This window comes from Octodon degus, unplaced genomic scaffold (assembly GCF_000260255.1).
Source record: "Octodon degus isolate 3935 unplaced genomic scaffold, OctDeg1.0 scaffold00116, whole genome shotgun sequence".
NCBI classification, from domain to species: domain Eukaryota; kingdom Metazoa; phylum Chordata; class Mammalia; order Rodentia; family Octodontidae; genus Octodon; species Octodon degus.
The window spans coordinates 5013480-5027189 of record NW_004524692.1 but is presented as its reverse complement, the minus strand read 5'-3'; the positions used below and the strand labels follow the sequence as shown (position 1 = coordinate 5027189).

General features: G+C 37.6%; 1 protein-coding gene across 2 annotated transcripts in view; it reads left to right on the top strand.

Moving 5' to 3' along the window:
- Window positions 1-13710, top strand: part of Atf6 (activating transcription factor 6) — a 274808-nt gene that overhangs the window by 103715 nt on the left and 157383 nt on the right. For both annotated transcript variants that reach the window (XM_023699786.1, XM_012516641.2), the window contains exons 10-12: window positions 1080-1211; window positions 6936-7049; window positions 8787-8886. In XM_023699786.1, coding sequence (XP_023555554.1) covers window positions 1080-1211; window positions 6936-7049; window positions 8787-8886 — 346 coding nt within the window. The remainder of the gene's footprint in view (window positions 1-1079; window positions 1212-6935; window positions 7050-8786; window positions 8887-13710) is intronic.

Sequence of the window (13710 nt, the reverse complement as noted above, 5' to 3'; positions counted from 1 at the left end):
CTCTCCGCACACTCACCGGACCTGGGCTAGGACTGGGTCTGGGGGCTCCCGCAACTGGGCAGAAAATCCTACTCTGCGGGCGGGGTGGGGGAGGCACTGCAGAGTGGTGGGGGGCGGCCCAAGGGGCTGGGAGAGGGTGTGGCCCACGCTGTGCCTGGCCTGGGGCTGGTCCCGCTGGCGCAGGGTAGCAGGAAACTCTCCGCACACTCACCGGACCTGGGCTAGGACTGGGTCTGGGGGCTCCCGCAACTGGGCAGAAAATCCTACTCTGTGGGCGGGTTGGGGGAGGCCCTTAATATTAGTTTAATAGTCTGGCTTCTAGGATTGTGAAAGGCTAATGGTGAATTTGATTATCAAAAGAGAATGCCTTTATTTGACATAGTTCCTCATTGAAAGCATCAGATTGTAGCATCCATAAGAACTTCTCAGGTTTTTGCTAAGTTTCAAATTTATTTACACATAATGCTGCATGTTCGTGTTTCTGCTTTGTTTGCATATGAGTCAGCTGTTACTGTAACAAACACCTGAGATAAATTGATTTAAAAAAGGAAGTCACAGTCTGGTCTCTTGGCCCTATCGCTTTGGGCCTGTGGCAGCACAGCACATCATCATAGGTGCGTGGGGCAGAGGAGGCCTGTGTTCCTCATAGTGGCTGGGAAGAGAGAGGAATGGGAGGGACAGCAGCCCCAATATCTCCTTCCAAGGCCACTGCTAGTGACCTCACATCCTTCCATGAGGCCGGACCTCCTGACGGTTGGGTTCTTGAGGGACATTTAAGATCCAAACTATAATAACTAATGCAACACCATTATAGGGTTTTTAAACTTTTTGAATATTGCTTTTGTTGAAACAGTTGATAAGGAAGTTTTACACTTACAGAAATCTTCAAAATTGTTTTTACTATATATAGGATACCAGGCATAGAGTATTTATGTATCAATACGCTGTTTTGATTTGTTTCTGTGGCATTTGATCTATGTATGGATCTATGAAGAAAATCTGATTTTAGATTGTATGTAGCATGCACATATGTAACATTTTCATTTCAATTACTGTTTGCTTTCTTTTTTTTTCCCCAGCATGCTGGAACAGGATCCCAGGAGAATGAACCCTAATGTGCACCATGCAAGTCAAAGGAGGCATCTTTTAGGATTTTCTGCTAAAGAAGAACAAGATACATCAGGTGATATCATCCAGAAAAGTAGCTACAGGTGAGATGGCATGTTGATCAGATTGAGTTAATGAAACCAAAATAGAATTCTGTCTAGTATAACTTACATCTAAATTATTGGTTACAGCTTTTCTAGGAGAACAGATAAATTGCTGAGACCATTAGTAAATTTTATTTTTAAGATCCAGTCTAAGAATAAATTTGTTTTGAAACCTTCCACAGTTTAGAATTCTTGAGATGTAACCATAAAATCTTAATTTGTATACACTAATACACACTTATACTGAAATACCAGAACTGAACCACATGTGGTGTCTTCATTCATTTTGGCCAGTTTATTGTGTTTGTGCAGTTATTTTATCTAGTATTTGTTACTGTTTAATCTGTGGGTGGATAAGCTATGTTAGAATGACAAGTGAACCTATTTGCAGTCACTAGGTAAATTTATACTTGCATGGTCTTTGCTAAATTTCTTCCTTGTAATAAGTTAATACTGACCTAATGAATTGTCATATTGCTTGTCAATAGAAGACTTTCAAACATAGAATTTCTGTATTGTTAATCTGAAGAAGGTTAAGCGGACATTTGTAGAGCTGTGTACTTTCTTTTTTTTTGTGGAACCAGGGATTGAACTCAGACCCTTGTGCTTGCCAGGGAAACGCTTATTCTACTGAGCCATTTCCCTGGCCCAGAGCTGTGTACTTTCTGCTAAATATGTCCTTATGTTTTTTGAATTTTTATCAAAGTCAAATGGACATGGGGCCTTGACTGATAAGGCAAAGTGGAGTGACAGAATGGCAAGCATTGCATGGTACTATGCTTGAAAATTATTAAAGGGTTTTACTTTTAGTGTTGTCAGGCTTTACAAACTGAAGGCCATAGAGGAATCAATCTTTTTTTTTTTTTCTTTTCTTTTCTTTTCTTTTTTTGTGGTACCAGGATTGAACTCAGGACCCTATACTTGCCAGACAAGTGCTTATTCTACTGAGCTATCTCCCCGGCCCCAAGGAATCATTCTTGATTATTACTTTGCTCCATCTATACTACGGTGAAAATATGCCCATAGCTCCAGGCTTATCTCTACTTAGCCTACATGAGAAAGAAAAATTCTGTCAGGCCTTCAGGCATAGATCAGGACTGTTTTGGATAAACAGGAAAGGATAATCACCTTCTATAAAAGACATAAATCATAACCTATCTTTTTTTTATAACCTATCTTTATTCCAAGAATTTTCATCAACTCTATCTCCCTAGCTCCTTTCATTTAATCATTATTTGCTTACATTTTTTCTTTTGATATTCAGTGGTTTGCAAGCAGCCTAGAACTCTGAGTTAGTGTGGGTCTAATTGTGTCTAGATTACATGTTGGCTTGGATGCTCCCTTTCCTTTCTCTTTTAACTCCACCCAGTCTGTCCTGGAATTTCTCCTGTTGAGCATTTTTTCTTTTCCCCAAAATATTTTTGACTCTTAGAACAAATCCAGTCAGCACAGATGTGCAGAAATCATTACTAGAGTTTGTCACATAGAAAGAAAATTGTAGATAAGAAATATATTTTCAAAGAAGTTTTGAGGTTTTTCATGGACCACACTATTTGTGTTTTTTTGAGTATATAGCACATTTTTTTTTTTTTTTTTTTTTTTGTTGTTGTTTTTGTTGTTGTTTTTAGGTAAGGATCTATAGGGTGCTCAGGGTCTCATTACTAGATCAAACTCGTAGTGATCTGCCTGTTTACAGCCTCCCAAGAGCTGGGATTATAGGCACATGCCACCATGCCTAGTCTCAATTGCCATCTCAGTGGGCCCTGGGGGTGGGGCTGGCATGACAGGCCCAGAGATCAAACCCCTAGCCTGTGCCTGCTTGCAGGCACTTTAATCTGCTGAGCTATTTGGCTGGCCCTATAGCATGATTTTTATTTATTTTTATTTTTTGGGCGGAACTGGTGATTGAATTCGGACCCTTGCACTTGCCAGGGAAGCGCTTATTCTACTGAGCCATCTCCCCGGCCCCTATAGCATGAGTTTTAAAATAAGGTATATGTGGCAGATCTTTGTTGTTGATTTTTTTAGTGTGTTATAGTAGCTTTTTTTTATTTTAAAGAGAAAAAAAGTAAAAAAAAAGAATAAGACAGAAACAAAACAACATAAAATGATAAAAATAGTACAGAATTTGAAGACAAGAATAGAAAATTAATAACGGTTGTTAAATTATGTATTGTTATCATCAAATTTATTGCTCAGATTACCAGATATAGTATGCAAGATTGATCAAGCAATTAAACATTTTTTCCTTGTCCTTTTACTTTTTATTTTTAAATTTATTTTGTTTTATTTTTTAAATTTTAAATTAAACTTTTATTTGATCATGACCACCATATTGGACAGAGAACACAGAACATTTTCATCATCACAAAATGTTTTCATGGATAACACCATTGTAGGACAACCCATGTTTGAAACTGTTTAAATTTATTTTAAAGAGAGTGAAAGAATAATAGATAAGACATTAGGGATGATACACATGTAAAAGAACAAGATGAAAGCTATTCAGCTGTGGTTGTTATATTGCACTTTGCTGTCCTTGTGCTCAGATTATAGATATTAGCATATAAAATTGGTCAAAGTAAAAATTTTAAACATTAACTGCTACTTTCAAAGAACTGATAGAAGGGCCGCTAAGACAGCTCGGTGGACTAAGCACCTGCTTAGGCAAGCTCAGGGATTGGGACTCATCCCCGGCACCACATGCTGCACCAGCCCTGCCCCTGGGCATGCTCTGCTGGCCCCTGAGTCCAGGCGTGGTGACACATGCCTATAATCCCAGCGCTTGGGAGGCTGAAAGCAGGAGGATCACTGAGTCTGATCTACATAGTGAGACCCTGTACACCTTGTACTAAATACATTAAAAAAAACATCACACACACACACAAAATGTAATCATGCCAACAGTTCTGCTATATTGGGTCACAACTTTCACTCTACAAATGAAGGAAATAAGGCTCAGGAAGGACTAGAGTTGGCCCAGGGTCCCACACCAAGCAGTGTCAAAGCCTGTCCTCTTCAATCCCAGCAACAAGGGTGACAGATCAGGGCCGGGGAGATGGCTCAGTAGAATAAGCGCTTGGCTGTCAAGCGCAAGGTCCTGAGTTCAATCCCTGGTTATATATATATATATATATATATATATATATATGTTTTTCCCCCTTTTTTTCCTATCTTTTCTCCTCTCTCATCTCAACTGTTTATTCCTTTATTCCTTATGTTCAGTTTCTTTCCCCTTTTACTATACCTATTGTACCTTTTAGATTTTATTTGTTCTTTCAGATTCTTACACTAGGGAGACAATATGATGTTTACCCACGTGGGTCTGATTTATTTCACTTATGAGCATAGCCTCTAGTTGCATCGAGCAGCTTCTTCCTGTAGGCATTCACAAGGATATACATTTACTGAGCACAAGACAGTGTGCCACCTTCACTCCCTGCGTATCAGTATGTCCGTTTTTACTCTAAATTACCTGCCTGTACTTAACTCCAATGATAGAAAAGAGCACATCAAGAATGTTCCCGCTGAAAAGAAAACTGAAGTATCCTCAGCTATTTCTTCTTTTTCTCTGTACACACACACACACACACACACACACACACACACGCACGCACGCACACACACACGCACAGAGTATTCTCCAACTTTTATCTTGAAGTTTTTCACTCTGCCAAAGTTATTTTTATCAAAGGGCCAGTGATTAGTGATTTCAGTGTTGCCAAATGCAGTGGAAACGTGTGTCTTTACCTGTCTTGATCTTCCTCAGCACTCAGTGATCTGGACCACTCTCTCCTTAGGAGACTCCTTTCATGTAGCTGCAGTTAGTCTTCCTTCTCTTTTATTGGCCTGCTGCTTCTTAGTCTTTTTTTTTTTTTTTTTTTTTTTTTTTGCCGGTTCCTCCTCTCAAGGTTTGGAGCTATGAACTTGTTTTCTTTTTTGATTCACCTGTAATTTAGCACAAAATCTTTGTCTCTATGTCCTGATGATGCTCAAATTCATTTTCCAGTCTTGACTTTTCTGAGTTCCTAGATTCCTGCATCCGTTCGTCTCCTTGACCTCTAACATTTCAGATGTAACATGCACAGAATTCCTTTCTTTTTAACTCTAAGCCATCATCTACAACAGTCTTCCTTAATTCTCTTGTTTAAGCTGGAATCCCTAATTCCTATTTTTTTCCTGATTACTCTTTCAACAAATGCTGTTAGCAGTCATCCCCAAAATTGCTTTGAATCTGGCCACTTGTCTCCATTTCCATTGCCATGCACCTAGTCCATGTTGTCATCAATTCTTGCCTGGATTGTGTAGTTCTCTCCTAAGTGGTATCCAGGCTTTTCCTTTTGCCGTCTTCAAATCCATTTTATATCTAAGATATAAATTCAAGTATTTCATTTCACTACTCAGGATATTATTGTGAGTTCTCATTGAATAATTCCTTGCCATGATTGGCTTTTTCTGTCTTTCAAGCTTCCTCTGGTGCCTGCTTCCTCTCACTTGATCAGAATTCTTCAGCCAGTGGTCTTCTTTTATGTTATTGCAGCTGTTTTCCCCCACATGCTTCTATCTAGAATTCTCTTCCTCCAGTTTCTAGGGGGCTGGCTTCTTCATATCATTTAGGACTTTACTTAAATATCATCTCCTCAGACCATTTTATATAAAATAGATGCTAAGGTTAGTACAGACTTTTTTTTCTATTGAATTTCTAGGATCTAGAATAGAACCTGGCATGCATTTGATATTCATTTGAATGAAAAAATAAAAGCATGAATTTTTAATTTTTTTGTGGTGTTGGGGACTGAATCCAGGGCCTGGTGGATGATAGGCAAGTGCTCTCCCACTGAGCCACATCCTCAGCCCAAAAGCATGAATCTCGCTGTGTTCCATTTTTATATGTTTATTTTTTTTCTTTTGGTATTTTAGCATATTTGGTTTTATAAATCCAGAGCATCCTACAGAAATAATTTTAGGACAAATCTAAGGTTTCTTAGGACAATAATTAAAATAACAGAGTGAAGAGAATAAGTAACAGTAACGTCCCCAGCTTAGATAGTAATTTCACACTCAGATTTTACTACCCAACATAATGCCCTGTATATGAATTTGTGTGTTATAGATTGAAATGATGATTAGAAAAATATTTTTAGGCTAATAGAGTAATTACTATCACCCTTGTGTATTGTTAGTGATTCAGATCCATGATTCTGAGATTTTTTAACTTTTCTACTCTTTCCCCTAATTCCTGCCAAGTGTTTTATGGATTACCCTGCCCACACCTCAGACGTATTTGCTTTAGGGAGGCTATTCAGTACTATTGTTGTGCAGCAGTGAATGACCACATGACTTAGGCCTGGTCGCATAATTCTGTCTTTCCTGTCAACTACTTGATCTTTCTTTGAAATTCTCCCATTATGTTGTCATTTTAAGCTCATTGAAGGCATAAACTGTATGTCATCCTTGTATCCCTTATTTTTGATGCACATTAATTGCTCAATGAAGGGTAAACCTGAATTACTATGCTATCTCTGTAGAAATTTTCAAAATGACAAATTTTCCTATATGGTTGATGGTCTCTCTTTTTCTATTATATTTACTTTTACCTTGCAGAGTATTCTATTTAGCATATATTTATTTCAGTGAAAAGTTGATGCCAGTGGTGATTTTCTTTAAGCAAACTTCCTTGGAATTTAAGAGACAAGAAAACCAACAATGTGATGTATGTTTCAGATACGATCATTCTGTTTCAAATGACAAAGCCCTAATGGTACTAACTGAAGAACCACTACTTTATATTCCTCCACCTCCCTGTCAGCCCCTGATTAACACAACTGAGTCACTCAGGTAAGTGTTGTAGGTTTTGGCAGAAATATCTAAGTGGGCTCCCATAGTTAGTTTTGGAACCTTAAAAAGTATTTATTCAGATTTACTGAATGGCTAAGAGAATCTATTTATTTATTTATTTATTTATTTATTTATTTTATTTTATTTTATTTATTGTGTGTGTGTGTGTGGCCAGCTCAGCCCACCAGGGGGTGGGGCTGGCTGGCATGTGGTGCTGGGGGATTGAACCGTGGTCCCTGTGCTTTGCTAAGCTTGTTCTAAGTAGGTGCTTTAGACCACTGAGCCATCTCACCAGCCCCGGCTAAGAGAATCTGTAGCAGATTCTGATTTACTTAACTTAAGCTTTACATTTCTCAACAGCATAAATTAAAAGCTGGTTCAATATAGCTTCCATCAGCTTACTTTCTAGAGAAGCTGTAAAGGTGTGAGGCTATGCTTATTTGACTATAGTTGACTACTACTTAACACACATACAGACACACAAAACTGAGGCAGATTTTGAGGTGCAGGGACGTTTTCCAGAATCATAGGAAAAAACTCATGTGAAAAGTAAAGCTTAAGATTTATTTAATCCTACCGCCCCTTGCTGCTTCTAATGTCTTGGACACTGAAGCTCTCCTCTTAGGTTTTATGATACTTAATTTAGCTTTATGGCACTAGTGTTTCCTGCTCTGATTCTGAGTTACTTCCTGGATAACCATATGTGTATTTGTCCAGTTTCTCTATCACCCTGATAGAGATGGTGATGGATCTATTGGATGTGATGGTGGAATACTTGAGTGTGTGTGTGTGTGTGTGTGTGTGTGTGTGGTACTGGAGGTCGAACTCTGGACCTTGTACTTGGCAGGCAGGTGTGCTTATGTTGCTGAGCTATCTCCTCAACCAAATTGGCTTATTTGAAACCTCCAAAATAATGTTAAAATTCAGTGCAAGGGCTATGTTTGTGGATGGTAACATCCATAGCAAAAAGTATGTTTTTCTTCAATTAGCAAGATAATAATTTGAGGATGTGTGATACATAAACATTTTCTATGCTTGCACCCTTCCTTATCAACTTTTCACATGAATTTTTTCCTATGATTCTGGGACACGTCCCTGCACCTCCAAATCTGCCTCAGTTTTGTGTGTGTGTGTGTGTGTGTGTGTGTGTGTGTGTGTGTTAAGTAGTAATCAGCTATAGTCAGATAAGCATAGCCTCACACCCTTACAGCCTCTCTGGAAAGTAAGCAGGTGGAAGTTATAATTGAACCAGCCTTTAATTTATGCTGTTGAGAAATGTAAACTTACTTTCTCTCTTTTGGTATTTGGGTTGATTGTTTTCCTTCTCAGAGACCAGGATTTTCAAAGGTTTTAGTGTATCCATTTGTCGATAGGAGTCCTGTGATGACCTGTTAGGATTTCTCTAGTGTCTCAGATGCTTGTATATACTGTACATAGCTCGAGAGCAGATATAGGAAATAGTTATTTTTGTGGAGAAACTTTTGCAGCCAGTATTTATTTTGAGCAGATATTTAAATATGCTTTTCTTTGAAGTTTGAACTCATAATTGAAGAGATTGACATGTAAAAATGCACGTCTTATTAAAAGCAAGATTAAGTGTCTTTTTTCAAGTCAAAAACCAATATTGAGTAATAAGGTCCTCTTTGGAATCTACAGAATGATTAAATTCATTTCCAGCCAAGAGACAACACTTTTGTTTCTGTGAAATATGTTTAATTAATGAAGTGTGTTTTATAGGTTAAATCATGAACTTCGAGGTTGGGTTCATAGACACGAAGTAGAAAGGACCAAGTCAAGAAGAATGACAAATAATCAACAGAAGACCCATATTCTTCAGGTTTGTTTCTCCTTATCTTCAGACAGTGGCTGGCACAGTTGGGAGACTTCCCCCAGCAGTTATGCTCTTCCCTGGATATTTTGGAAGTTTAAGATTTACCTAATCCCTTGCTGCTTCTGATGTGGCTGTCTTTGACACTGAAACTCTCTTCTTAGGTTTTATGGCACTAGTGTTTTCTGCTCAGCCATGCTCTGTTTCCTGCCTTCTCCTTCAAATTTGCTTCAAACCAGGAGTTCCTGTGCGAAGATCTCTCTTATCAAATATTTTTGACAAATACTTGGTATAATAAATTCTCTCTATATATAATAAATATAATACATATAATATACTACATATGTGATATAAAGTATGTGTATCTCAGCTCTTCTTAGAGCTGTTCAATAAGAGCGTGTTGAAACATGAGGCAGTGTGGACGTGAGGATGCATTCAAGGAGGACATTTCTGAACTCGGACATGACCCAGTGTGGGTTAATGCCAGCATTTATTTAGAACTAGTCAGGAGAGCTTTTATCCTAATGCGGTTGGTCATAAAGCATCATTTATAGTGGTCCATCATTCATCAGATACTTACTACTACTTCTGAAGCACTTAGACTAGCAGCTGGCACATTGGGAGCTGCCAGGAAAATCACCCCTGGTGATGGTAATGAGCCGGGGACTGGTAAGGCCTGAGAATAGGGGTGAGTGTGGTAAATCCCTACTTTAATGGAACTTACGATACAGTGAGAGTGTGCTCGCTTCGGCAGCACATATACGATACAGTGAGAAAGTAATGAATAAATCAGTAAATAAATACATATACTCAGAGTTAGTTATAAGTTTACTAAAAAATAAAACATTGTGGAAGGTTAGAATTTGAAGTGAGAAATGAATAGCTATTTGAAATTGAGTGGTCAGAAAAAGTTTCCCTGAAGAAATTCTACATACTGTAATTAATTCTGGCTGTTAGAGCAGCCTCAAAATCTCTACAACCTATATAGCTCAGACAGTTCTGGCCTGGCAAGTGAGAATTCTTGAGTTTGATTCCCAAACAAACTAAAACCAAAACCAAAACAAAAAACCTCTATAACTTAATGGTTTAAAAACTTTGTCTTCTACAAAGTGTAAAATATTTCTCTCGACTGCCTTATTTCCAAGCAGTGTCTTAAGTGTTCTTTCTAGTATGTAACAATGTTCCTTCTACAATGTAGCTTCAATAATTTAAAACTTTTGCTTCTAGCTTTGGGTGTTGGTGAAGAGAGAGTTTGGAAAATCACATCAAATATTTTAGTAATCAGACCTTGATATTAGTAATTATTTAGTTGGTTAAGACTGTCGCTTTGTCTTGCTTACTGCTAGGGAGACTGGAACATATAGTTTTCCTTTGTGCACAAGAAAAGAATGGGTTGGTGAGGGTACTGCTTTTGCCATTGGCAGAGAATGACAGAGAAAATAGTACAGTGATTTAGGGGGAAATACACAGAAAGGGCTTTCAGACAGGGAACAGGAAGAAAGAGTCTGCATATGGAGGAAGAAGAGAAGCACGGCTGGATTGCAAGTGACTGAGGGGAGCAAGGTAGGACATGAGATCGGAGAGACTGAGAAGTGAGACCATAGCAGACTTCACCAGCTTGCATCATTGGCATGAGGGAACACCACTGAAAACCCTGATCATGCCAGGCACACTAGCATTGTAGCACTTGGGAAACTGAGGCAGGAGGATTGCCATGAGTGTGAGGCCAGCCAGTGCTGTATAAGCGAGCTTAAGATCAGCCTGTACTACATCCTGAGACTCTATCTAAAAAAAAAAAAAAAAAAAAAAGAAAAGAAAGAAAAAAAGAAAAGAGAAAAGTTTGACCAAGGTAGTGACATAATCTGATTTACCTACACTTTTTTTGATGGTAGTGGGGATCAACCTCAAGGCCTCATACATGCTATGTAAAGTGCTCAACCATTGAGCAGTGACTCTAATTCCTGATTTATATTTTTGAAAGGTCATTCTAGCTGCCACACAGTAGGTTTTGAAAGAATAGATTAGTAGAAATAGGGAAGTCCAGTTAAGATACCATTTTAGTAGTCTAGGTGAGAGATTTTTGGGGACTAGTACTAATGTGATACATGTGAAACTGGAGAAAGTATTTGTATGCCAAATATAGTTTGAAAGTAGAGCTATTTGAAATTGTTGCTTTAAGATAAAAGGAATTAATGGTAACTCCTTTTCATTAGTGGATGAATAATGATGCTATTCACTGAGACCAAGATTGAAGATGGAAAAGTTGCAGAGAGACATGTTGAATTTGATGAGTATTAGGTATTTAAGTGGAGAAGTCTAGTGGACAATCAAGTATCTAGGTCTGGAGTTTAGTAGGGATTTGAAATTACCACTTTCATTTTGGGTAGTATTTCCTACTGAGAAATCAAAGAGGAAAGAAAAGAGATTGAGGAACTGATTCTTGGGTCAACTCCATTAGAGGCTAAAGAGGACCACTTGAGAAGGAAGATGTGTAGCAAACCTCTATCATAGCAAAAAGTTCACACCTAAAACCCATACAAAAAAAATTTTTTTAAAGAAGATACAATTAACTTCAGGCTAAGAGATATTAATGAATGACAATTGAGAAATTAACATTGAACTTTTAGATCATTTTATAACTTGTAGATTATTAGAACTTGTTAGTAACTGACAAAAGTTGTTTCATTGTAGTTGTGATGACAAATCTACTTGAAATGCATTTGATTAATAAAGTAAAAAAGTGGGGAAAATTATTCAGGATGATTCTCATAAATGGAAATAGATAATGAGTAGCTCTAGAGATTAAGAAAGAAGTTTTTATTTTGGGGTAGAACGTATTTGACAAGGTTTCCATGTTTTTATGCTAGTGCAAACATCTTGATTAATTGATTGTTGACTAATTGGAAGCAACACATGATATGCTCAAAAATATATTAAAAGAATATCCAGAGACATGAATGTTTAACTATTATGGAACTTTGCTAACACTGAAATGCAGAGTTGAACTGCAAAAAGTCTTCCAAATCTCACACATCTGCTGCCATCATGATAGCCAGAGGAAAAATGGACTCCTCCCATTTACTTTCAGAATATTGGAACAACCACATCTTTTGTATCTTTTGGGGGAGGATGCAAGAGGTTACTAGGGATTGAACCCAGAGCCTTAATATTCTGCTCTTTAAATGTTTTTAAAGTTTTAGACTAAGTCTGACTGAGTTGTTCAGATTTGGTTCAAACTTGTGATCTTCCTGCTTCAGCTTCTCAGGGTGCAGGGATTGTGGACATGCATCACCATGCCCAGTTTGAGTAAGCACATCTTATGTAAGTCTATCCAAAACCTAACCCTGGTAACAAAAGACTTCAGGTAGTGTAGTTTTCATGCTTCCACTGTTTGCAATATAGAAGAATACCACAGGAGGCAGGAATAGTCATTATAAGTAGAAAAGCCCATATAGCTGTTACAATGCTCTTTATTAAAAAAGTTGATTAAAGTTCTTGACTTAAGTGAGGGTATTTTTGCTTTTCTTTGGATATAATTTGTCTTGTTATTCTTTCATGTTTATTGGATAAAAGAATAAAGCATTTACTATAGATGAGGTATTTTTTGAATCAAGGTATTCTAATGCAAGGAAAATAATTTTGTTTTAACGTCATAGTCTCTGTTCATTTAGAAAAGTTTTATAGTTCAGTCAAAAGCCTTACCTCTTTTCTGCTATTTTGGGAGCTTGGAAATGTCAGAAATGAGAGAATCTTGACTTTCTGTAGGGATCTTGGATAATGGTCAAAAATGTAAGTCTTAGCTTTTACCAAAAAAGGAATAACAGGCTACATCTGTATTTGTCCAACTAAAAAAGTTATTGTAAGTTAGAAGATAGATAAGGACTGTTACCAGAGTTTTGGGCCACCAGTGCCAGCTTGAAGGATTCTGAAAGACTAGGTTCTGCCACCTGTTTCAAGATGCCAGTCCAAAGATGAACAGTATTGAGGGTAGGGAAGAACTTGAGTCATTATAGCTCTACTGGAAAGACAAAAGTCTTGCCTCTTTTGCCCTGTCTACAGAGGTACTGGCATAACCTCCCAGATTACATAGACAAAGAGACCATAAGTATGTGTAGTCAAGCGGTATTTGTCAAAAGGTGGTCTGGCTCATTATAATCTGTTATAAGAAAGTTGCTGTTGCCTGGGTGTAGTTTTGTCACCATAAGGTGTTTGTAGATCAGACCTGATGTTGCTGCCAGACAGTGACTCAGAGCAAAGGAGATGATACATGATGGAGGGAGACATGCTAAGTTTTTATTCTGCTTTCAGTTACCTGTTGGACTTTTGCAGGCTCAAGAGAAGAGTCAAGTGTTTTTACAGGAACATTCTGCTTATGCTGTTGTCGATTCTAAAGCATGTAAAACTTCCTGTGATTCTCGTAGAGAACCTGTGATATTCTACTTTGTCTTTTTTCTTGTAACCCTTCTTTCCCCCAAGTAAGATGGTAAAAGAATCCCAAAGTTTCATAAGATAGTCTATGAAATTGGTGATTTGACATTTCTTTAAAGTTTCTGTTGTTTATAAGTTAAAGGTATTATCAGATAGACAAAAGCTAAGAGAGTTGTTTTTCAGAAGACCTGAACTATAAGAAATTTCAAAAATTTTTAGACTAAGAAAAATGATACAAGCTAGAACCCCAGATTAACAGAGGAAGATTAGCAGACTTTCAAGGAAGGGCTCAGAATGTTAAGTATCTAGGTAAAGACGATGCCTTAAAAAGATATGTACAAACTTAAGTTGTTAACCATCCAGAAAACAAGCTTATTGTTATTATCTAATGATTTAGGCTATCAA